This window comes from Dunckerocampus dactyliophorus, chromosome 12 (genome assembly GCF_027744805.1).
Source record: "Dunckerocampus dactyliophorus isolate RoL2022-P2 chromosome 12, RoL_Ddac_1.1, whole genome shotgun sequence".
Lineage (NCBI taxonomy): Eukaryota > Metazoa > Chordata > Actinopteri > Syngnathiformes > Syngnathidae > Dunckerocampus > Dunckerocampus dactyliophorus.
In genome coordinates this window covers 4,182,956-4,208,068 of record NC_072830.1, presented here as the reverse complement: position 1 = coordinate 4,208,068, position 25,113 = coordinate 4,182,956, and the positions used below count along the sequence as shown (strand labels likewise).

Genomic DNA, 25,113 nt, shown 5'->3' with positions numbered 1-25,113 from the left:
ACACACAAAATACAGTACCTGCACCTTTATTCAGATCCTCACCAAAATGAAATGGCTTCCTCTTTAGACTGTGCTTCACCCCTCTACAAAGTTTGATTAAAATCTTTTTTTTTTTTTTGTGCATTGCGGCCATCTGTATGTGTCCTACCATTGCTCTATTACGGTGGCCCAAGACGTTTGCACAGCTATGATGCGATAAAACAGAGGGCAACAAACCTTTAAGGGACACCCAGTAGCTCTTCCACTTGCGTCTGGTGGCCGAGTCCACTTTCTTGTTCTTCTTGTGCACAAGGAAATTCTTGACGGCGAGCCTTCCCGCCTTGCGCACCATCCCCTGCGTGGCGCCCAGCAACGGGTCCGATTGGTAGGCGGAGCTCATGGTGCTCTGCTCGTCGCTCAGGGCTGCCTCCTCCAAGCTCTCCGTCTGGCAGGAGCTCATCTCCAGCTCCTGGCGGAAGTTCTCGTAGACGCCCTGCACGCATTCGCCGGGGCCTCCGCTACTACTGCCTGTGCCGCCATTGCTGCTGCCACTGTCGCTGCCGGCAAACATGCTGCCGCCCGCCGCCGAGCAGACAGAGAAGGAGGCGGACATGGTCTTGTAGCGGCGGGAGTCAGCCTCGGCCGTCACCCCATCAATGCCGCTGTCCTCGTACTCGCTGCCCTCACCGACTGTGACATCCTGTGATGTGGCAGAGGCCCGTGACAGGTGAGACGGCATGGTGACCACTTACTCCTCATCACAGTCCAGCCAGGCAAACCCTACTAAGAACCTAGCGGTTCACGTCAGACATGTTGCAAACTACAGCAGTTTTCTTCCTTTAAAATGTTTCTGCTCTAAACGGGACCACCGATGTTGTTGCAGTGCAGGCTGCCCTCTCTGTGGCACCACCGGGTCTGCCCCACTCCTACACACATGGCCAAAGGCTCCTGGGAGATGAAGGGGGGAACGCGGAGCTGGGTATCTCCATCTCGTCACGTGACCCAATCATGCGCTGGTGAGCTCCATTCAGCGGGAGGGGGGCTAAAGGGGCGCCTTGCAGTGACAAGGCCACCATGCACAGTATTTTTACTGTGACACTCTTCCACGGGCCTCTGCTCATTTGCATAACAAAAGGCGGGGGAATTTCAAAACGAGGGAGTGACTTTAAGCTCACAGCCCCCTCCCTCTTTCTCTCTCCTGGACCAAGAAAAACAACCAGTGAAAAAATGCAAGCTTTCCTTCAACTGTTAATCTGATTGTGCGTCTTATGCAGCACAGAAAACACTCAGACACATAAAGGGGGGAATAAATGAGAGGGCAGGGGGGGTGATCTTATTTGTGTGGTGCCACCAGGCTGCATTAACATTCTGGACCTGCTGCCATCTTCTCATCTGGAGAACAAACAGGAGCCATGACACAGCCTCGCCTCGGACCCGCTGACATGACACACTCAAGTAAAAAGTGTGTTGTTTACACAAAACAGCGCTTGGTGTCTGAAAATGCTTGAAAAACAGGACTAAAAGTGGTTATTGTGCACCAAACTCAAAAACCCAAATAACTCTCCCATTTGTATGAGAACAAGAACAACATGAATTTATAAAAGAAAGACCTTGTGTCTTACCTGGATGGTCTGCGCCCTCCTGCCTTGCATGCTGGCACACACGGCTGCTTGGGGGCCGCTCAGGCCTTCAGACAGACAATGGGAGCGCCGGCATGGCAGGGTGTAGGCGCTGTAGGTGTTGCCCTCCTCCTCCGAGATCATCTTATTGTCACCCTCCATGGCGGCCCGTTTGGCGTACCGGCTGTGGGGTTGCCTGCGACTGGGCGCCTTCTGGTTGTACAGTTCGTCCAGAGAGTTTGCTCGATCATCTGCGGGGCTGGACTGCAGGAGGCCTTCGCAATCGGTCGAGTCTCGCTCGTTGCCCGGGGTGATCATCTCCTCGGTGCTGGTCAGGTGTTCTTGGCTGAGGTCCGAGAGGGAGAACTCCAGGCTGTCATCTCGCCACGTGTCCGCCGACTTGGATCGCTTCTTCTTGAAGCTGGCCGCCTCCTTGGAGCTGTCCCGCATGTCCTGGAGGTACGTAACCTCACCTGCGTACAAGTCCTCGTCTTGCACTTCCTCCGCCGTGGGCCCGGGGAGGGTTATCAACATGGTGTTGACGTGTGCCATGGGACTGGCCAAGTCGTGGTGGAAAGACATTGGCCTCAGGTTCATGGACACACGGTCCACCCAAATGGGGCTTCCAAAGTCTGGCAGCACGTTGGTCTCATTGAAAGGCTCCAGACCATTTTCGGCCAGGGACTGCGGGATGCTGGGGGTGCTGCTTGAGCGCGTGCTGGTCTCAGAGTTCCTGTGCTCTATCGTTCCTGACGAGGCATGCCGACAGCGCCTGGACTGCTTGTTGGAGATGCGAAGAGACCGTGACATATGCTTACGTGACAAATAGCCACGCTCTGTGCCATAGAAGGCATGGTCCCCGTGCTGGCTCTCCACATTTCCCATGATTCAGAAGCTGAAGAGAGAAGGCCATTAACAAGCTTACTAAAATAATAATTCTACTGTTAAAAAAGTCACACGACTTGTGGTAGCCTACCTGCAAGATGGATGTGACTTTTCAGACATGATGCTCATCAGAGAGACTGGACTTTCAGCCCTTGTTACAATCCACAAAGCTGTGACGAGAAGACATATCAGAGTGAGACATCTTAACAAAATAGACCAATTAATACTTTTTAAGATCATCCACAGCTGTAGAGGAAGACTTCTAGGTGCACATCGAGTGCTTGTGTAATCTAAAAATGTTTCATGCACCTTTGGATATTCAAATAACAAAACTAAGACGAAGCTTTGAGAAAGAAAGCTTGGAATCGAAGGTGGCACGAACAACAACTTGAACACCAGCGTCATTTTGACAGAGGAAGTGACGATCCATCAAGCACATGACAAGTGGAGTGATGTTCTGTGGACCGTCCTCCACTTTTTCTGAGCCTCTTTTTCTGAGCCTCTTTTCCTCTTGCCTCTAGGCTGCGTAAAAAAAACTGATCCTGGGAGCATCAACAGATGGGACGTGAGATTAACTAGCTTAATGTGTGCACCCATCCTCTCAGGACAGCCCCCTTGGGGGTGCGTTGCATTCGCGTGCATATCCAACACGGGGCGAGTGGGAGAACAACCCACTGCTGCTGCATGCTCGCCAGCTCAGAGGGTGGAGTTGGAGGGGTAGCGCTTGACGTAAACTGGTGCTGACCCCATTTTTTTTCTACCTTATGTTGCTCCCGGTCCCTTCATTCTGCTCTGTCATTACCTCTCGCGGCACCGCAGTGCACAGCGTTTGATCATTGAAGGAAGTCCATGCTTTGTCAGCCTGCAGCTTATTCGCTGTGACATTCACCAGGTAAAAAAAATACACAACTCGGAAAGGCCAAATCTCTTAATGACAACGGAAAACTGGAGAACCTAAGGAATACGCAGTTCAGGAACATCACTTGAGATCTGAACTTGATGTTTAGTTAACGGACCATGATGCTGTCATTTACCTACTTTGCCACTAGGTGGAGCAGTTGCACGCTCAGACCTGCCAACCTTGAAAGAATGTCATGAGTATGACGGTAATTAAAGAGAAAAGGGGAGTGTTAGTGCAGCTGGAACTAATCCATGCGTGACAACAGTCAGAATTTGAGTCTGCATCAAAATGCTGAACTGGCAAGACTCTAATGACCACTTTTATGTATGTAGAAGTCTGCAGCTGCCCACCATCCACATATAAATCAAAGTCATTAGCAGATAGCCTATGTGGTTTCTGCCTTAAATGTTTAATTAGCATAAAGTGAGATGTCTTCATCTCACCTTCTTTGAGTTAAGGCAACTCTCAACTCAACAGAAGAAAAACTTCAGCTTGTTCAGGATATACCAACCATGTTTTTTTCTTAGAAGAGATCGAAGGTGCAATGCAGCAGTGATATCATAGGATCCTTCAGGATCTCACACAGCATCAGCACCAATCAGATTGCTGCTTCCCAGCCACTAGAGGGCATACTCATATGGAATTTTTGTTACATCATCAACAATGTAGAATATATCTCAGATCTCCACAATGGTGCTGCGATTGTCACATTTTACGAGCACCCCCGCACCCCTCAAATATGCGGCGGGGCAGATTGAAGACGCCATTGTTATTAAACAGCACCTTATATTTGACAAGTACTCAGGCCTGTCGGAACACGAGTGGCGGAAGAAAAATGTCCAAACGTTCACCTGTACGAGAACCCGCTAAAGGACAAAAGCTGTCAATAATGCCTGCTGTCATTTCAAGGAAGGGCTGAACTTTCTCACCCTGCAGCAAAAAATAAAGAAGAACTTACAGTATACGGCCACACTGATGATGTAAAAACACAAACTCTTCCATGAGGTAATACAATAAATTGTGGTAGGTTGAAATAAGTCTCATTTGAAGCTCACTTGAGTGGTGAGAGGCAAGAATGTAGCGGACCAACGAGTGACAAGCTCCAACACACCAGCCTGTAATCTGAACACTTGAGTGCGGGGAGATAATAACACTGCTAGCTGAAGAGTTAGCCCTGGGGGGGTTGGAGGGACGCTACTCATATTTCTGGGGTGGTATACTTCTCTTAGCTGTAAACAACTGCCTAGCTTGAAGTTCCCAATGTTTCCTAGCTTGAAGTTCCCAATGTTTCATATGTCTCTTTTTGCGGCTGGCAGTGGACAAGTAGCCACACTGGGCTGGGGGTCATGTGATCAAACTACTGTATGAGTAGATAAAAGTCAGACTGACTGTGTTTTTGACTGGAGGGGTGCAATTTTATGTTGTTGTTCCAGGAAAGATAGTAGAAAGATAAAAATATGCAAAATATGCTACTTCCTACTCTCACGGAAACTCACAATGGATGTGTGGAAATGTAAAGTAATCTGTGGACAAATAGCAAAATTTCGCTGGAGTCATGTGACCAAACTCCGGTAGGGGTAGATACCAGTCAGGCTGACTGGCTTGAGTGACTGGATAGGCATAATTCATGTTGTTGTCCCAGAAATAAGATACAATGATAGACAGTGCATGATATGCTTCTTGATCTGTGACAAATAAAGGTGCGATGCTGGTGTCTTGTGATCGATAATGTTATACTTGTGTCACATGATCAAGAGCAACCTATGTTGTGCCCTGCATTATTACAGAAACTGTATGTACAGATGTGAAAGGTAATTGGCTCTTGGTCCGCTGCGGTGCATAAATATAAACAGTGGTAGAGGTGTTGCAAAGCCGCAAATGTAGGCACTAACTGCTAGGAAAACTGGCCTTTACAACATCGTGTTCTGACAACAACATAATTATGATGCTTTTAGTATGCAGCAGGTTTGTACAAGCACTGGAAAGACAGCATTAGCGCTCATGTTAAAAGACAGGCGTCCTGGCTGGTCCGCTAATTTGTGGACAAGACTGTGGCAACAACAGACAATATTTTCCCCAGCATAAGCCAGTGCAGCATCATCAAGCAGACTGCAGATTGTTACTGTAAATGTCCGTTAAAAACAATAGAGCAACTAGGACGAACAACATGGACACAATAAAGAAAAACAACATAGACACAATAACAAGCAACATGAACACAATAAAGACAAACAACATGGACACAATAACAAACAACATGAACACAATAAAGACAAACAACATGGACACAATAAAGAAAAACAACATGGACACAATAACAAACAACATGAACACAATAAAGACAAACAACATGGACACAATAACAAGCAACATGGACACAATAAACACTAACAACATGGATACAATAACAAGCAACATGAACACAATAAAGACAAACAACATGAACACAATAAAGACAAACAACATGGACACAATAACAAACAACATGAACACAATAAAGACAAACAACATGGACACAATAACAAGCAACATGAACACAATAAAGACAAACAACATGGATACAATAACAAACAACATGAACACAATAAAGACAAACAACATGGACACAATAACAAGCAACATGAACACAATAAATACTAACAACATGGATACAATAACAAACAACATGAACACAATAAAGACAAACAACATGGACACAATAACAAACAACATGAACACAATAAAGACAAACAACATGGACACAATAACAAGCAACATGAACACAATAAATACTAACAACATGGATACAATAACAAGCAACATGAACACAATAAATACTAACAACATGGATACAATAAAATACTAACAACATGGACACAATAAAGACAAACAAGCCCTAAATTGGATTTGCTTCAGGATTAATTTTCATGAATGGCAGTGCCGCCTGTGACCCCGTCTGACCCCATGTGAGCGGCTCAGGTGGCTTTGTTGTAATAAGAGCTTGTTAGTTAGTTATTTAGTTAGACAGTTAGTTAGTGCACCAGGGGATGCCAGCACACGTCCTACTCAATGATCACAACTCGGTGCTGCAACTAATGTTAAATATGGAGACCATCACTGATGAGTGTTAACAAAGCTGCATACGTGCATACTAGGGGTGTCACAAGATCTCGTGTCACAAGATCTTGCAAGATTAAAATGTGACAAGGTTTCTCGTTCAGAAAAAAAATGTGGGCACTCGGCCTGGGATCATGATAAATTAATTAATCACACATTAAATGAAAATGAACTCGATGATTTTGCCAGCTTCAATCTATTGCCATGTGCACGCGTGTCGGTTTTCCTCGTCTCCTGCCTCCAAACAGGCAGGAAGAGGGTTCACGCTGTGCATTGTTTTCAGCACCTTGGCACGTTTGTTCCATAGAACAATGGCAAGAACGGAGTTAGCCCTTGTGTCAGTCTTGCGGTCTCTTTTTATCGGTGGGTGGAGGCGGGGCCGCGAGCATACACACGGAGTGCGGAAGAGTGTACTGTAGTGGGAATGATATTAGTAGATGGCAATATAATGTAAATATTTTTTAATTATACCTTTCTTAAAAGTAGAGTTAAAATCTTGTCTCGTCTCGTTGACCCAAGCTCGTGTATTGTCTCGTCTCGTCTGTCTCGTGACACCACTAATGCATACTGTACATACAGTACATATATACAGTACATACAGTACATCAAGCCATCGGTAGATACTACAGTACATAAGTACAGTACATACATACTGTATGTTTGACCTTTTTAGACATGATTGAAGTAAGTAAGACGTGTTTTAAGGCACCTACTGCATAGTATGACTTTTTATGGACATTATGTAAGTATGAATAAATATATAGATGTATATATGGACTGTATGGACAGTAATCCCTCGTTTATCACGGTTAATTGGTTCCAGACCCGACCGTGAATTTAGCAGGATTCCTTATTTGTAAATGGAATATTTTCATAGTCAGGGCATAGAAAACCTGTTTACCACCTTCTAAATACAGTCTTTAAAAATACTATTAGAGCCCTTTAGACATGACATAACACCCCTATAGTCACCTTTACACTCCTGTTACTCAATACAGTAGACATAATAAGAGAGAATAAGACATACTAGCATTGGGAGAATTCCTTGTTGTTACTTCCTGTTCCGTACAGTACTTCCTGCGGTGGCTATTGTCTCCTCAATGTGACCTTCCTAGTGTCCAGTGTCGAATAGTACATATCATCACGTCCATCAATGTGTCTTCTAAATATAAACATTTGTATTTTACTTCATTTAGCCATTTTTATGCTTGGAAAAATGTCATTTAAAAAATGAAAAGAAATATAAAATTTGCTTGGTTATGCATATTTTTCGACTAATAGACTGTATTCAACCACAAAACAGCAGCAAAATTTGAAGCGCGAAGCGGCGGGGATTACTGTATGTAAATTTGTCTCTTAGGCCCACTGTGCATCGAAATACTCCACCGAAGGCCACGTCTTCCTCAAAAATGACTGCTGTGGGGTCACTGGAAAAAGTGTTGCCCAATGCACTTGTAATTGGTTGGAACGAACTCATCTTTGTTCCATTTTTTTTTTATTTACCTATGAATGGACAGTATGTATTTACTGTATGTATGTACTGTATTTAACAGGGATGTCTGATAATATCGGCCAACTGATAACACAGGCTTGTATTGGTATAAAAATGATCTGATTATATTGGTATCAGTTTGAGACTTCATCAAAGTGCAGCATGACATGTAAATACTGTACATACACAAACATCACTTACTACATACAGCACCCGGATATTTAATGAGAATATTTCTGCAAGTGGTACTTGTAGGATGAGGTGAACAGCTGGCGCTGTTTAAACTTTGACATGTCTTTTGTGCATGCGGTTGCTGTGGCGTCGTCCGGCTGCTGAGGTCACTGCTTCTGTTGCTGTTGACAATCTTCAGCTGACTGCTGCTCCTTTAAGTCAACACGTTGCTTTGTTGCTTTCACCAAAGACTCCACTGTCTGGTGGTCTTAGCTCATCTTTTCCCGACCACAACGTAAACAACCATAGTCTATCCCACCTCGATGTATCATAAAAGTCATCAGGTCAAACTTTGCCGTTGTCAATTTAAAGCATGGAAATACTGGAAACGTAACACAACAACAATGGACGACCATTCTACGTGGGTAACAACGACTAAGCTCTAACAGCAACTCATAACGAACAGTTATTTACAAAGTGGCCGCAAGGCATGTTAGGTACTGTAGCTGCGCTACAATATAGCGAGATAGTAGATGTACAATGACGTGTACATTATCTGTAATTCATTCAATACCAAAGATGTATTTATACGTTTTTATAATCCAGAACGCCCGACAAAGTATTATACGTCTTTTACGTTTTTTGCGCAAGAGGCAAAAAGAGGTGATGACGCAACTCTCCACTAATGCATTTCACTTGAGAGCACTTTTAAGCCATAAAAACGGCCACAAGGTGGCAGAAGTGCATTTGGTAAGAGCTCGGCAGAGATCAAGTGAAGGGAAAATCACACATGACAGGAAGGAGGAAGTGAGAGAGGGTGGAAGAGTGTAGCGTGCAGAAGGATAAGATTGTAGGGAAATTTTAACACACACGCGTGCACACATGCACACACATACAATAGTTCAGTTCCAAATGTGAAAACTGTAAATAGTTCATGGTGTTGTATTTGTAAATAAATGGTTATTTTGATGTAAAACGACCCCTTTTTGTGTTGTGTATGTTGCGCTATTGTTGTTTAGATATTTCAGCTCTAACAAAGGCAAAAAATATTTTTGTCAAAGTGAAAGTTATGCTTGAAATGTATCTTTTCACAAAAAGCTAGTTTTGTCCCTTTTCTAGTCAGGAACTGATAAGTTCCCGAAACTTGCCTATGTTCTGCTGCTGATTACTAAAGAGCGGAAAAAGGTTGAAATAAACTTTTTTTTCTGATGAAAGACGGGAGTCTAATCTTTCTTTTGGTAGGTTCCGTGTTTATATAGCCATACAACACAATATTCTGTGTGCCTTAAAAGATCAGTCAAAATCGTCTAAAATGGCCGCTACTGAAGGGGTTGAATGAGTTAATATCACCGCACACTTACAGGGAGCCCGGCAAACATGGTGAATTTAAAAACGAGATAATGTCGCACAATGTCACGGCCAATTGTGGATACATTGTAATCCTGTGGGAAACGCTGCGTGCTAATGCAAGCATTTATTGTTGCACAACAAAAGCACAACTGTAAAAGCTAAAAAGTGCCAGCATGAGCAGATGGACCACAAAAACAACAAAAAAGGTGAAGCATCCTGCACTTTTGCTTCGCCATCATCATCATCATCATGCAACCAAAGGTGTGACCTGAGCACATCCTGCTTGGAGGTCTTTAGGCCCTCATTGACACACTTTAAAGTCCTTAAACAGCTGTTAATGCCTGTCACTCACACACACACACACACACACACACACACACACACACACACACACACACACACACACACAACACTTTCAAGACAAAAGGGTGAGGGGTCGTTTAACTTGTGTCCTACAAGGCAGGGGGGTGCGATGTTTGTTAATGTGGCAAAAAGGGAGCACTTAGGTGTGATTTTATTCCCCGCCTTCCCAGTATGGACCACTTTGGTACAGTAGATGGATGCTGAAACTCTTTGCGCTAACCACTAATTTTGGTTTACTCCATCTTTATTTGGTGTGTCACGTATGAGGGACCTTGTTGGCACCATGGTAGCATGCTGTTCCAGAAGATCCCACTTTAACCAAATCCATTTTTCCCATAAGAAATCATGTAAATCCAATTAATCTGTTCCAGAAAGCCGAAAATGGTAACACAAAACATGTTTTTTTAGTTTTTTTATGTATCGTTTTACAAACTCCTCCCCTCTGGTAGGTGCTACAGAGCACTGTACGCCAAAACAACCAGGCAGAGACGCTTTGTTCCCCCTGCCTTCACTCTGATATACACTTGAACACATGTCAGTGTTGGCAACAATAACAAAAATAAATAACTGTGCAATAATATCCACGGAATGTAGACACTATACGTAAACATTAAAAAATGTAAATACCGTTTTTTTAATGCAGATAACATCCCAGTCTTATGTCCGAGCCCCAGTCTAATTATATTATTACCACTTTTTTTACCACTGCACATCTTAATGTTACTTTTTAAACTATGTATTTATTTCATCATAAGGGTTTGTGGAACATGTACACTGAGAGCTAATTTAACCAGAGTCCAATTCCTTGTTTGCGTAAGCATACTTGGCCGAAAAAAGCTGGCGTTGATTGTGATTCTGACATGCATAAAACAATTGTAAATGCACAGAAATAATGAATGAAAAGGCTAAATGAACATTTAAAGTTACTTTTACCTTCACTGAAAACTGGCTGTTTCCAAAGACACGGCGAGACACCACACGGACACCACCATCCTGTTTTGCCATGACTTATTTCTTGAATGCAGTAGTTTTTCTCACCTTCTTTACCAAAATGCTGCCACTGTCTTGACTTGAGACTTGAGGTGAGAAACACTATTGAATTCAAGGAATAACTCATGGCAAAACAGGATGGTGGCGTCCGTGTTGATCTCGTTGCCACGTCTTGTCTTTGCCAACAATCACGTTTTCAGTAACGGTAACCTTAGATGTTAATTTCTCCTGTTCATTCATCATTTATATGCATTTATAATTGAGTACGCATGTGAAACTACCATTGTAAAAAAAAAAGAATGGTGTTTTGTGTTTACATTTCAACTGCTGAGTCAACTGCTGATGACATCATAGACGGGCGACTTCTGCTTCCTGTTTCATGCTTCATGTATTAGTAAGCTAATAGGATGCTAGCAAGGATGTTTTGTGATTAAAAAAGCATTAAGAACACAGCTGCACTCATGCAGTGTATTAATAACACGACAAGACGGCCGCCATATTGTACGCTAACCAGAAAATGTTCACAAACCAGGGCAAAATTTTGGCATTAATTTTCAGCAAAACCACGCTAACCAGGGCATACGCGAACCGTACCTAAGGCTCTACTGTATGTATAAACTATGAGGGACTGATGGTGAATGAGATGTGTTTGCGGAGAAATAAATTGAAATCATTCTTTAACTGGGGAAGCACCAAGCGCCGTATTTCCCCCCATATTGTGATTCACACCAAAATAATAATCCTAGATTATCAGTCTTTGATATTTTGCAGAACCTGTTGGAAGCTTGTCTTGTATTTTTTTGCCCGAGTGCTCTGACCATTTTTGGTGGAGTTACATCCACAAATACCGAAAATGGTCCTATCTCACAATGTTGAAGAATCCTTTAAAAAATTCCTGGATCCAAACGGTGGGCCAGGATCCGGATCCCAAAATGTAATCAGTTCTTTCATGTCCCATTTCTGACGACTCCTGAAAATTTCATTCAAATCCATTCAGAACTTTTCAAGTTCTTTTGAACACAAACAAACAAACAAACAAACAAACAGCCAAACAGATCAACGCCGGCAAAAACATAACCTCCGCACTGCGCTTGTAAAAACCAAAAATGTGCCAGCATGGATCCACTCTATTTTATTTTTACAATACAGGACCCACTTTGGACACCTCCTGTACCAAACCCACCTTAAGTGCACTCAAAGTATTGGGACACACCAGGTAATCAATGAATTCATCAATCATAGGTTGGAATACTACTCTTAACCTTAGCAAGACATTTTGGACAATTTATTTCCCTGCGTCCCAGTGAGTGACAAAAGTACGTTTTGGTTTCCCCCGGCGACGTGGGAGCATCATCTTGTCCTCACATGCTTCACATTCCTCTCTCTCTTCCGCACACACACGCACACACACACACACACACGCACACACACACACGCACGAGACGTTTTTACGATGACAGATTGCTGATTGAAGGTATCACAGCGGCGGCGACCCAGCGGTTAGCCAAGCCCCATCTGCTCGGTCTGTGCAGGGAAGGGGGCTGGGGGGGTTCCAAGGAGGGGGCTTGTGCTCGATTATCGACTGAAGTGAAACATTGGTGGCGAAAAATGTGTGGGATTAGTTTGTGGGATGGGAATGTGCACAGCGACGTCCTCAATTTGCCGTATATGAGGCGATGCTGTGTGGACAAAAGTATTGGGAATTGTCCATTTGTGAGGTCCAGAGATTGTCCCAATGGGCTTCTTCCACACCAAACTCATCCAAGCATGCCTTGCTTTGTGCACTGATGAACAGAAAAGGATGTTCCCCAAAAATATTCCCACAAACTTGGAAGCATACAACTGTTCCACAACAAATGACATTTTGTAGCAAAGGCCCTTCCGACGCAGGGTTTTCCACACACAGGACCGCCACAAATAGATTTGGTGCTACCTGTTTTCCATCATAAAACCATTATAAGGCACCGGGTCTGCCAGAGAATAAGAAGACGTAGCAAGAAAATCAGTGTTGGCAACTTTTTCCACTATATTTAGCTAGTAGCACGTATTGCTCTTCAAACAGTACTGCCACCCCCCCCCCCCCCCCCCCCACCCCCATCTCAGTCTTGTGTGTGACATTTAAAAAAACAAAGTTAATTTGGATGTCAAAACATATTTGTTTTGCTTTTTGTGTTTTTACTCACTTTGTGCAAATCATTTGCAGGAATCATCCTGCAACTTTGTGCTGATATTTTTTTCAAGCATTCAAGACTCCATTGAGATTTTGCTGAATTTAACAGTGAATTCTGCTGAGTGGGTCTTTCATGGACTCACGCTCTCATGCGCTAACGTCCCCTCACTGCCTGCTGGCAAAAAAATCACCACTGCTCTAAATGACTGCATGTCTTTTTTTCTTCTCATCTGGCACATTGGCTTCCAGGTCAGTAAATGAGGACTTGACTGCACTCCAAACACTTTGGGGTCAAGGTCCCGCCTCGTTCTCATCACCTCCTGCAATATTGATGAGGACGACACGGGGGAGACGACACAATGTCATGCGAATGTTCCTCTTCCTGTCTGAGGAATTGCATGCATTACTTGGACATGGAGACAAACCCCAAGCCACCCCCACACTCAAGCGTAACCTCCACCATTACACGCACTGTCTCGCCGCTTTGTTGCATTGTGCACTCGAGTGACGCTGAGCTGCATCCACATGACTACACACAGGCAGACGCCACGTTATTACTTTTTTATCCATCCATTTTCTATGCCGCTTCTCCTCACTAGGGTCGCGGGGGTATGCTGGAGCCTATCCTAGCTGACTTCAGGCAAGAGGCGGGGTACACCCTGGACTGGTGGCCAGCCAATGGCAGGGCACATATAGACAAACAACCATTCACACTCACATTCATACCTATGGACAATTTAGAGTCGCCAATTAACCTAACATGCATGTTTTTGGAATGTGGGAGGAAACCGGAGTACCCGGAGAAAACCCACACACACACGGGAAGAACATGCAAACTCCACACAGAGGTGCTCAAGCAGAGATTCAAACCCAGGTCTTCCCGATCTCCTGACTGTGACTGTGCGGCCAACATGCTAACCACGAAACTACTTTTTTATTTTTGGGGTTTTTAGATGTTTGATGTTGTTTTATTTATTTTGTTATAGGTTGCAATCTTACAGTTACAGTTACAATAAAAAATATACGTAAACAAACATATTTTTTAACAATAATTAAAAAAAGAAATAAAATAAACAAATAAAAAAGAAAGAAAAAACATTTTTATAAAAATAAATGCATACGTAATAAGGAAAAAACTGAAAGAAATACACCTTATTTTATAAATGAATAATAAAGAAAGAAATAAACCCCATTTTTATTAACAAATAAATCAATAAAAAAAACATTTTTTGTAAAGAAAAGAAAGAAATAAATCCTATTTTTTATTTAAATAAATAAATAAAAAAGAAAATGAAACCCTTTAAAATAAAAATAAAGAAATAATACAGGAAGAAATACACTCTATTTTATAAATAATGAGTAAAGAAAGAAATAAACCCAATTTTTTAATATATAAATGGTGCCTTTTTTAAAATGGAAATAGAGCAATAAACCCTAATAAAGAAAAATTAAACCGTTTTTAAATATAATTAAATACATAAGAAATACACCTGATGTTTATAAATAATTTATAAAGAAAAATAAATCCTATTTTTAAATTAGTAAATAAATATAAAGAAACAATTTTTTTAATAAAATGTATTAATAAAATAAAATTAATAAAATAACCTACTTTTATAAAAAAAAATAATAATAATAATTTAAAAAGAAACCCTTTAATATAAATAAATAAGAAAGAAAGAAATACACCCAGTTTTATAAATAAATAAGAAAGAATGAAATAAACCCAATTTTTTAAATCAATAAATAATTTTTAAATGAAAATAAATAACAAGAAAGAAATAAAGCCGATTGAGAGCAGCTGAGCGTGTTCACTGCATTGAAAGAGAAGACACACACACAAGCTTTTTCATCCAAATGCAGAGTAGCGACTCATTTGTCTTCACGGAGGCGCCAGGTGAGACGACAACAACAACGTGCAAACACGCTAACGGAGCGTGGATGAAGTGCAAACATGAACAATGTCAGCTTTGTTTCCCTGCAGAATTAAAAGAGATTACATCCCTCCTCAAGAGGCGAACTTATTTAGTGGAATTCTGCAACAAGCACAACACGGAGGTCGCTAACAAAGCTGCACGAGACTTTCATGTTTGCTCCAACTTCTGGGTTGTTTTAACTCAACAAGAGGAGCTTTGTGGACCACAAGACAAGGCCTTGCAGGTCAACGCATTTCCATAACCATGACACCAGATGAGCATTTCTCACCGCAGGAGTGGGAGTGGGGGGGGGTGACACAAAGGCAGCATTTGAAATGAACTCACACATCATGAAAGTCTCCCTCCAGGATGCACCCTTAGGATTCCTCCTTGACTTTGACCATCTCACATTTGCAATTCATCATCTGGTGATATCAGCATCACAAAAACACAGCCTGCCGCTCTGCTGCTGCTTTTGTCATTACAAACACACACACACACACACACACACACACCAGGTGGCTTCTACAGGTAGGAACATGACGTGGAAGCCCCACCCTGAATGGAACATGTGCAAATGCAAGAAGAAGCTAAGAATAAAGTATGGAAAAAAGATGTTAGCAGGCCATATGTTCACTCTGTGGGTGTGCATGCGGGGGCGGGGGGCACATTTGTCACCCCACACACACACATGTGCACACACACACACTCACACACTCAAGTATGAAATATATGAACTTACTGTGTTAAAAGGCGTCTAAAAGTAGAGTCCTGCTTTGAAAGACTGCTGAGTCCTTTCAGCTGGGGGGTGACTTGAAGAAGTGAGGGAGGGATGGACGCAGCCACTGTTTGTAAATGCCCCCTCCCTCACACAGCCCTCCCACCCTCCTATAATTCCACCCCCCTCCAGTCAAACCTACAGGCAGCCGGAATGTTCCCTCCCTCGTCTGCGCTCTAATTGCACGGAAGGGAAGGCATGGAGGGTGCACGCCAAGAATAAGACAAGTGTCCAAATGAGTTGCGCGCGTTCTTTTTGCAACGCGGGAAGCCCCCGTCAGGAAGGAAACATTGCAGCCTGCGTGTCGCTTTGCAACAACATGGAAGTGTGACTGACCGGGATGGCTGGGTGGCTGTTGTCATGGCAGCAGCGATGTCACGTGACAATCATGTCAGCGGTGACAGCCGCGCCAGACGAGGAAGAGGAAGCGGCGCGCCGACGTCAAACGCGTGGGCACACGCTGGAGAGTCAAAACCTGGAGGCACAAAACAAAGAAAAAAAGGGCGTCACACAAGGAGGACGGCCGTGTTTGAGCACTGGGAGGAGCTTCACGTTGGTGCAAATCCGGACAGAAAGGCACACTCACATAAACATTTTTCTTGCTTGCGATTTCAGTCAACAACCCCAAAATGCAAATGGTTTGGCCACAAAGAAAACCCCCCCCATGGCAAAGTGGAACTATGAGATCAAAAGTTGAAATGATGACATACAAAGTGTGCATGTGTCACCTTCTTCACTGCAGCCTTCGTCACGTGACACTCGGCACATGCGGTTTGTATCTCATCATTTCAACTCTTTGTATCATAATCACGACTTTCTGATCATTTCAACTTTTTATGGAAAATGGACGGATGGATGTCATATTTAGGACTTTCTCATCTCATAATTTAGACTTTTTATCTCACAATTATGACTTTTTGTCTCATTTTGATTGAAAGTACATAATTATCAGTTGTTCAACATAATTTCAACTTTTTGTCTGATCATTTTCACTTTTATGTTCGAATTATGACTTTCTGATCTCATAATTTAACTTTTTATCTCATAATTTCAACTTTTTGTCTAATTTTGATTTATTTAATACTTTTTACTAGTTTTCACATTTATCTCATAATTATGACTTTCTTATAAGTATGACTTTTTATCTGATCATTTTGGCTTTTTATGTCATCATTTAGACTATTTACCTCATAATTTGGATTTTTTTTAATCTCAATTTTGACTTTCTTAGAATTTTGACTTTTTATCTCATAATTACAACTTTCATATCTCATAGTTATGATTTTTTAATCTCATAATGATGAATTTCTTATAATTATGTCTTTTTATCTCATAATTTTGACTTTTCATCTAATAATTTAGATTTTTGTAAGTCATAATTTTGACTTTCTTATTATTTTGACTTTTTACAGTATGTCCTAATTATGACTTTCATATCTCAGAATTTTGACTTTGTATCTCATAAATTCCATTTTTTATCTCATAATTTCGACTTTTCATCTAATAATTTGTATTTTTTATGTCATAATTTTGACTTTCTTATAATTTTGACTTTTTATCTCATAATTATAACTTTCATATCTCATAGTTATGACTCTTTATCTGATCATTTCGACTTTTTATGTCATATTTTCAATGTTTTATCTAATAGTTTTGTTTGTTTAATCTCATAATTTTGACTTTTTATGTCATAATTATGACTTTCTTATTTCAGAATTTCGTCTTTTTATCTCATAATTATAACTTTCATATCTCATAGTTCTGATTTTTTTTAATCTCATAATGATGAATTTCTTATAATTATGTCTTTTTATCTCATAATTTCAACTTTTTATCTAATAATTTAGATTTTTGTATGTCATAATCTTGACTTTCTTATAATTTTGACTTTTTACAGTATGTCCTAATTATGACTTATCTCATAATTATGACTTTTTATCTTGTAATTTCGACTTTTTATCTTATAAATTCCGTTTTTTATCTCATAATCACGACTTAACATTGGGATATTTTCTTTTCATGCAGTGGCGGAAACGGGCTTCCAAACAATCTCAGAATGCAAAAGGCTCCAGTACGTTGTTCTACATCAGCATCCATCAAACAGGAAGTCGCCTGCTGGCTAACAAACAAATGGACAAGCTAATCAACAAAATTCAAGGCAAAAGTAGAATACTTTTACTTTTCCATCTAAATTCCATAAATGTGTCAAACAAACGTCAGAGTATCGTACAGTTTCATATTTGTCTTTACTGCCGTCATTTATTGCTGTTTTATTGCGTTTATTGCTGTCATTGCGTCGACAAGCAACAGAATTCAAGGAATGGTGAATCAACAGATGGATTTCAGTGTATCAGACGTATGAGACCACAGAGATAATAATAATAATAATAATAATAATGATACCTTTTATCTGTATAAACTGTTTTCAATGTGAAGCAAGCATGAAAAAAAACCTTGACAAGCGTCTTTTTGCCAGCGTAACACTTCCAAGCACTCACCGCCACCCGGCTGTCAGCTTTCACGCGCGTGGCTGTCAATCAAGTTCACCTGAGAACACACGGCAAGATCCGTTTGTCAGGTTCTGATTCGTTCAGTGTGGCGGCTCAGTGTCAGAACTGCGACAGGCTGCTTGAACTCAATCATGCTTGTTACAAAATACGCATGATCAGGCGGAATGGAAATGCTAGCTTGTCGGGGGTTTTTATGGAAATGTCCAATATTTTGGTCGCGTTAAGTGTTCGGACTTGGAAAAATAATAACACGCTAGTCTCAGATGAGCCACACATTTTGTGCTTTGATCCAAAATCCTTTGAGAGATGCTGATGCTATTCTGCGCCGTCTACAAATATTAGCATTAACGTGCTTCAATCAGGACCATTGTGACGTAACGCCACAAAATCAAAGCAGAGCTCTTAAAAGTTAACAAGGAGGTTGTTCTCGCCTTTTTCCTGTAAATGGAGCCCAAGTGCAGAAGGAGTCTTGGTGCCTTGAGGGCGCGGGAGCCTAATAACTTACTTGTGGCAGCGCTAGCTTGAAGTAAAAGGTTAGCTAATCATTGACTAAAAGCGTCTCTCTTGTTCTCAATGAAATTCTCCAACTTTAACTAGAATCACGTCTTCAACAATACACAACGGCACACGTCTCAGTCCAATGAACAAACCGGAGGTCCGAGTAAACGTCTCGTAGATTCAAGATTCAAGACCACTTCAAAAAACAAACAAGACCCTTGACAAGCGTGTCAGACGGCATTAGCATTTGCATTAGTTCAAAGTCGCTTCCATCTTTCTAGACATTGCAGACAATGTTTGACAAAACTAACGGACGTTTAGGGCATTCATTCAGGTCAGATCATTTGGAATTTTTTTTTGTACGTTAATGCCGACAGTTTTTGCAAACGTCCAAGAAACTTTGAAGACAATTTGCATTCTTAAACAAAGCAAGTTTTCAGGAAACCATCCATCCATCCATCTTCGGTGCCGCCTATCCTCACTAGGGTCACCGGTATGCTGGAGCGTATCCCAGCTGACTTCGGGCGAGAGGCGGGCTACACCCTAGACTGGTCGCCAGCCAATGGCAGGGCAAACAATGGGGACAACATGCAATTTCAAACCCAAGATTCAAACCCGGGTCTTCCTAATCACTTGACTGTGTGGCCAACATGCTAACCACTAAAATACACAACATATTTAAGCAAAGCCGATAAAGGGACCCTTTAAATTCAGTTTAGCCTTCATTGAACATAACCTCTTAGTAGCTTTGTTGACAAACCTCATGTACATGTTTGTACAAATGAAAGCCAGTTTCGTACTTTAAGTCCTCAGCGACCCAAACGCACGTGTTATTGTCCACACTTTTGTCAAAGATTCTAGACAATTTAGTATTCTAGGAACCCAACGTACGCGTCATCATAACACAAAAGACAACTAAAAGTCTTCAATGAATTCTGTTTTCGATAACGTTGAAGACAATTCCGAAGGTTTGACGGAGCGAACATGCATGTTTTTATGAACTAGTCTCTAGATTGTTCGACAAATCCCACACACTTCTTTTTGTCAACATGAAAGAACATTTTGCTGGGTTTTGGTAAACATTGAAGACAATTTGGCTGATTTGAATGGAAAGGCTGACGTGGAGCTGATGCTGGGTTGAGCGCAAGCGGAAAGAACCTGAAGCCTCACGCGAGGCGAGTGAAGGTCTTGACAGCAGCAAAGACTGCCAGCGCACGAGTGATGAAAAACATCACAGACATGAAAGCGGCGTTCCAGCCAGGAACGGAGAGGAATAGAGATCATTAGCTAGAGGATTCTTTGCAGCCGAGGCCTCTCAAGAGTCCACATCAAAGACACAAAAATCATTTAGAATTCAAGAGGAAGACGCAGAAACCTTCACGGCTTACAGGGAAAACATGCAGGCGAGTGTACGTCACTTCTGCTACTCGTAGTGTGCTTAACAGTGACCACTGTCACCATCTGGCAACACCTGTCAGGCTGCTTGGAGGCACCGAAAATCCTTACGGCGTCCTCCGGGGTTGTTTTGGTCCACTGCACGGTACCTATCGGCTCCGCGTGGCTCTACTGGAAATACAACGGTACCTCGATTTTCATCAGTCCTTTTGGAATGAACTCATGACGAAAACCGAGGTACCGTTGTATTTCTAGTTATTATCTAGGTTAGGGTTAGGGTTAGGTTTATGGTTAGGGTTAGGGTTAGGTTTAGGTTTATGGTTAGGGTTAGGTTTATGGTTAGGGTTAGGTTTATGGTTAGAGTTAGAGTCAGGTTTACGATTAGGGGTTAGGGTTAGGTTTATGATTAGGGGTTAGGGTTAGGTTTAGTTAGTGGTAGGGTCTGGTTTACGGTTAGGGGTTAGGTTTATGGTTAGGGTTAGAGTCAGGTTTACGGTTAGTTGTTAGGGTTAGGTTTACGGTTAGGGGTTAGTGTTAGGTTTATGGTTAGTGGTAGGGTCAGGTTTAGGGTTAGGGTTAGGTTTATGATTAGGGTTAGAGTCAGGTTTACGGTTAGTGGTTAGAGTTAGAGTTAGGTTTACGGTTAGAGGTTAGAGTTAGGTTTACGGTTAGTGGTAGGGTCAGGTTTACGGTTAGGGGTTAGGTTTAGGTTTACGGTTAGGGTCAGGTTTACGGTTAGTGGTTAGGTTTACGGTTAGGGGTTAGGTTTATGGTCAGTGGTAGGGTCAGGTTTACGGTTAGTGGTTAGGTTTACAGTTAGGGGTTAGGTTTATGGTCAGTGGTAGGGTCAGGTTTACGGTAAGGGGTTAGGTTTAGGTTTACGGTTAGGGTCAGGTTTACGGTTAGTGGTTAGGTTTACGGTTAGGGGTTAGGTTTATGGTCAGTGGTAGGGTCAGGTTTACGGTTAGGGGTTAGGTTTAGGTTTACCGTTAGGGTCAGGTTTACGGTTAGTGGTTAGGGTTAGGGTCAGGTTTACGGTTTAGTGGTTAGGGTTAAGTATACCGTTAGGGGTAGGGTCTGGTTTAGTTAGTGGTAGGGTCTGGTTTACGGTTAGGGGTTAGGTTTATTGTTAGGGTTAGAGTCAGGTTTACGGTTAGTGGTTAGGGTTAAGTTTACGGTTAGGGGTAGGGTCTGGTTTACGGTTAGTGGTTAGGTTTACGGTTAGGGGTTAGGTTTATGGTCAGTGGTAGGGTCAGGTTTACGGTTGGGGTTAGGTTTAGGTTTACCGTTAGGGTCAGGTTTACGGTTAGGGTTAGGGTCAGGTTTACGGTTTAGTGGTTAGGGTTAAGTTTACGGTTAGGGGTAGGGTCTGGTTTAGTTAGTGGTAGGGTCTGGTTTACGGTTAGGGGTTAGGTTTATTGTTAGGGTTAGGGTCAGGTTTACGGTTTAGTGGTTAGGGTTAAGTTTACGGTTAGGGGTAGGGTCTGGTTTAGTTAGTGGTAGGGTCTGGTTTACGGTTAGGGGTTAGGTTTATTGTTAGGGTTAGGGTCAGGTTTACGGTTTAGTGGTTAGGGTTAAGTTTACGGTTAGGGGTAGGGTCTGGTTTAAGGGCTAAGATATACAAGATTGTAAAAGAAGCAGATCAACTGGTGGAAATATTTCAATAATCAATATTCTTCACACTTTTTGATGGATATTTATGTCCGTCAAAGCAAAATAAAAACTATGGATCTGGGTTTCAATGCATGACGTCCGTACTAAACCACAGTACAGAGTGTAGCGAGTCATTTCAAATTCATCCCTGTGATGGACGGCATTGACTCGACTCAAAGCTTCACTCTCACCTCTGCAGATTTTAGCGCACATCCTATCAATGATTCATCCCACAGCGAGGCTGATATTTATTTGTGGATTTCTAAAAAATAAGCAATATTAACATTAATAATAGGTAACAATATAAAATATTATATAATGTATTTATTTAATTTGTACACACTTAAAAATATATTAGCATTAACATAAGTAGCAATATTAAATCTGCTATAAATATTACATAATGTATATGTTTTTTTATTCTCAAAATGAAGGCCTGCTCTCAAATAATTTTGTGCCGGGTACTCTCTGCAATTGAGTAAATAAGTGTTTGTATTTGAAGAAATGACAGTAGTATTTTGACCCAGCTATTATATAACACACACTACACTGCAATACATGCTAGTTTTATGAAATATGTGTTTGTGGAAAATTATTTAAAAAACAATATTAAACATGAATAATAAGTAAAAATATGAAATACAAAAAAACAAGTAATATTACCAATATTAAATAATAATTATTGAATTATAATTAAATAATAATGTAATAATTTAATAAAATAATAAATCATGTTATTTTTTTTGCTTTTTTAAACTTGTATTATTACCTTATTTGTTTAACTTTTTTATTTTACTTAATGTTCACATTAATAATAATTAACCAAATTAAATACTACATAAGAAGTATAACAATTATATCACGTATAGATGTTTTTTTTTTTTTACATTCTAAAAACAAAAGCCTGCTCTCAAATAATTCAATGCCTGGAACTCTCTGCAGCTGAGTTATTTACTCAACTTGAGGAAATTATTTTGGCTCATTTATCAATTATTACTATAATAGTAACTCTACTTGGTCACTTTATATTGGAAACACGCCATAATAATGACAGGAATAATAGTTTATTATCATAAGAACACATTATTATTAGTAGTAGTAGTAGTAATAATAATAGTAATGATTACTACTACTAATAATCTGAACAATGTGTTATTAAGCAGTAGTTATATGTTATAATAGTAATAATATTAGTCATGGTGAGTCTAATGTATTTCTTGATGTGTTATTTATGTTTCCATTGCAAATGAATGTAGATTTATGTGCGAGTGGGATGAATATGAGCAAGTGTGAAATGCACCAAGATTTCAATCCCAAGGCAACGACGTCTGACCGACAAAGACTTACTTTGTTGAACAGCACAACAACTACACACCAACACGTCGTCTATAGACATTCCTGACTGCGTGGACACAACAACACACGGCGTTGTCGCCACACCGGCCAAAAACAAAAAACAAAAAAAACAACACAATGAATCAGGAACGCTATGCAGTGGACCTGCTGAAGTCCTTCCCGTTTATGTCCACAACCAGTCTCGTCAAGTTCTGGTCTACCGTCTTCTTATGACAAAAATCTGTCGATGTCGACAGATTTGTGCTTTTAGCAAACCCGCCATTTCCCATAGATTGTAGAGGCCCGCCACCAATACGTTTGGACCGCCACAAATAGATTTGTTTTTATGTTGCACTGGTCATCCTCATTTTACACTTGTAAGGATTGCTAAAATGTTAAGAAGGCTTTAATGATGGCCACAGTTTGACCCTGGAACAGATTATTGCTGTGTTCATCACTTCCTATGTGGGATAAATGAGGATTGTGTACGAGGTTCTATGGTTCTGTGGAGGCTCTCGTGGGGGTCAACAGAAGCTGCTGACAAGAGATGCAGGTGAAAAACATTCCTGCTCTGAGCTCACGTGCGTTGTGTACTCATAATGCAGGACGAAGAAGACAACACGAGCAGCCTGCAGCACCCCGTCACACGCACACGCGCGCAGGGCACATGACTCTGCAAAATGCAACAATTTCACGCAGGCCGAGCACGCACACACGCGCACACACCTCCCAGCATTGACGTCACAGATTTCCACGCGTGTTGTGAGGGTCCGTGCATGCAATGCAATGGAACCAACACACTGCAGAGTGAGTGAATAAATGAATAGCATTGCCCTCGACCTTGTCCACGCACAAGAACCACGCAGCATTTCTTGAACTCATTGATGCGAGACGGTAGCCTGATAGTTAGTTTGCGCACGCACAAGCACGGAGTTATTTATCCTTGCAACGACCTGGACAGCGTACTTCCGGTTCGGGTGCACCGTGGCCACGTACCTCTCATCGTCCACGTCTGCCGGCGTCCACCACCGTGACATTGAAGCTGCGCGGAGTCGGTGCGATTCCACGTTCCAGCAGCAGCAGCAGCAGCAGCAGCAGCAGGAGCAGGAGGAGGAGCGCTTCCCCAGTGGAGGCGCCCGCTATTGGACAACGTGCCTGTCATCGACCGCAAGCAGCCAATCAGCGTCGGCCTTGGGCAGCCAGCGTCAACTATGTTGATTTTATTGATGATCGATTGATGAGCAAAGACAAGCAAATTGATTATTGTCAGGACATAACGAGCTGCAGTGTGGCATCCCATAATATCAACATGGAGACCGTCAACAATTTAGATGTTCAACAGCACATAAGAAATAAATAATACAAACACAAAATTAAATTATTGTTTTATAAAAACTGATTTTTGAGTTTTAAAATTCAATAAAATATTGCAAAAATATGGAAAACCCAAACTTACAATAAACATGATAATAAGTAATCCAAATAAAATATTATACGTTATTTTTTTAAGAGAAAAACAATTGCTTTTTAATTGCAAAAATATAGAAAAAAAACATTTAGACATGATAATTTAAAAAATTAATGGATTAATTGCTGTAGTGTTACACTGTCAGGTAAGAATTAATCTAACAATGTGAGTTTTATTTATTAATTAAACATAATACATTATTATTTTAGCTTTATTAGTAGTTTTTTCGATTTTTGCAATATTTTTGTGAAAAATAAAACGCTTTTTTAAGTTTGATGTTTGATTTGTTTTGTATGTAATTTCTCCTAGTTTGTGACAAAAATAGGTTTTTACAGGAAAATATTGCAGCTAATTAATTTTTTTTTCAACTTTTAATATTTTTTTTATTTTGGCAAGCAACATTTGAAAAAGAATACCCACCATATTTACTCATATTAAGACTTAAACAGCATTTAATTACATTTCAAAAACAATTTGGTTTTATGAAAAAACACTATTCAATTCAAATGAAGCAGCAATGAGCTACTGCAGTAATATTGCTATT

The 25,113-nt window shown here is 41.2% G+C and overlaps 1 protein-coding gene across 3 annotated transcripts in view; it reads right to left on the bottom strand.

The window, feature by feature from the left end:
- Window positions 1-24,176, bottom strand: part of tiam1b (TIAM Rac1 associated GEF 1b) — a 48,936-nt gene extending 24,760 nt beyond the window's left edge. For 2 of the 3 annotated variants that reach the window (XM_054794176.1, XM_054794173.1), the window contains exons 1-5: window positions 24,098-24,176; window positions 15,675-16,185; window positions 2,575-2,653; window positions 1,602-2,493; window positions 217-679 (exon numbers count right to left, since the gene is read on the bottom strand). In XM_054794176.1, coding sequence (XP_054650151.1) covers window positions 217-679; window positions 1,602-2,483 — 1,345 coding nt within the window. In that variant the 5' untranslated portion in view covers window positions 2,484-2,493; window positions 2,575-2,653; window positions 15,675-16,185; window positions 24,098-24,176. The remainder of the gene's footprint in view (window positions 1-216; window positions 680-1,601; window positions 2,494-2,574; window positions 2,654-15,674; window positions 16,186-24,097) is intronic. The other variant, XM_054794174.1, reaches the window with a different exon arrangement.
- Between the last annotated feature and the right edge of the window lie 937 nt (window positions 24,177-25,113).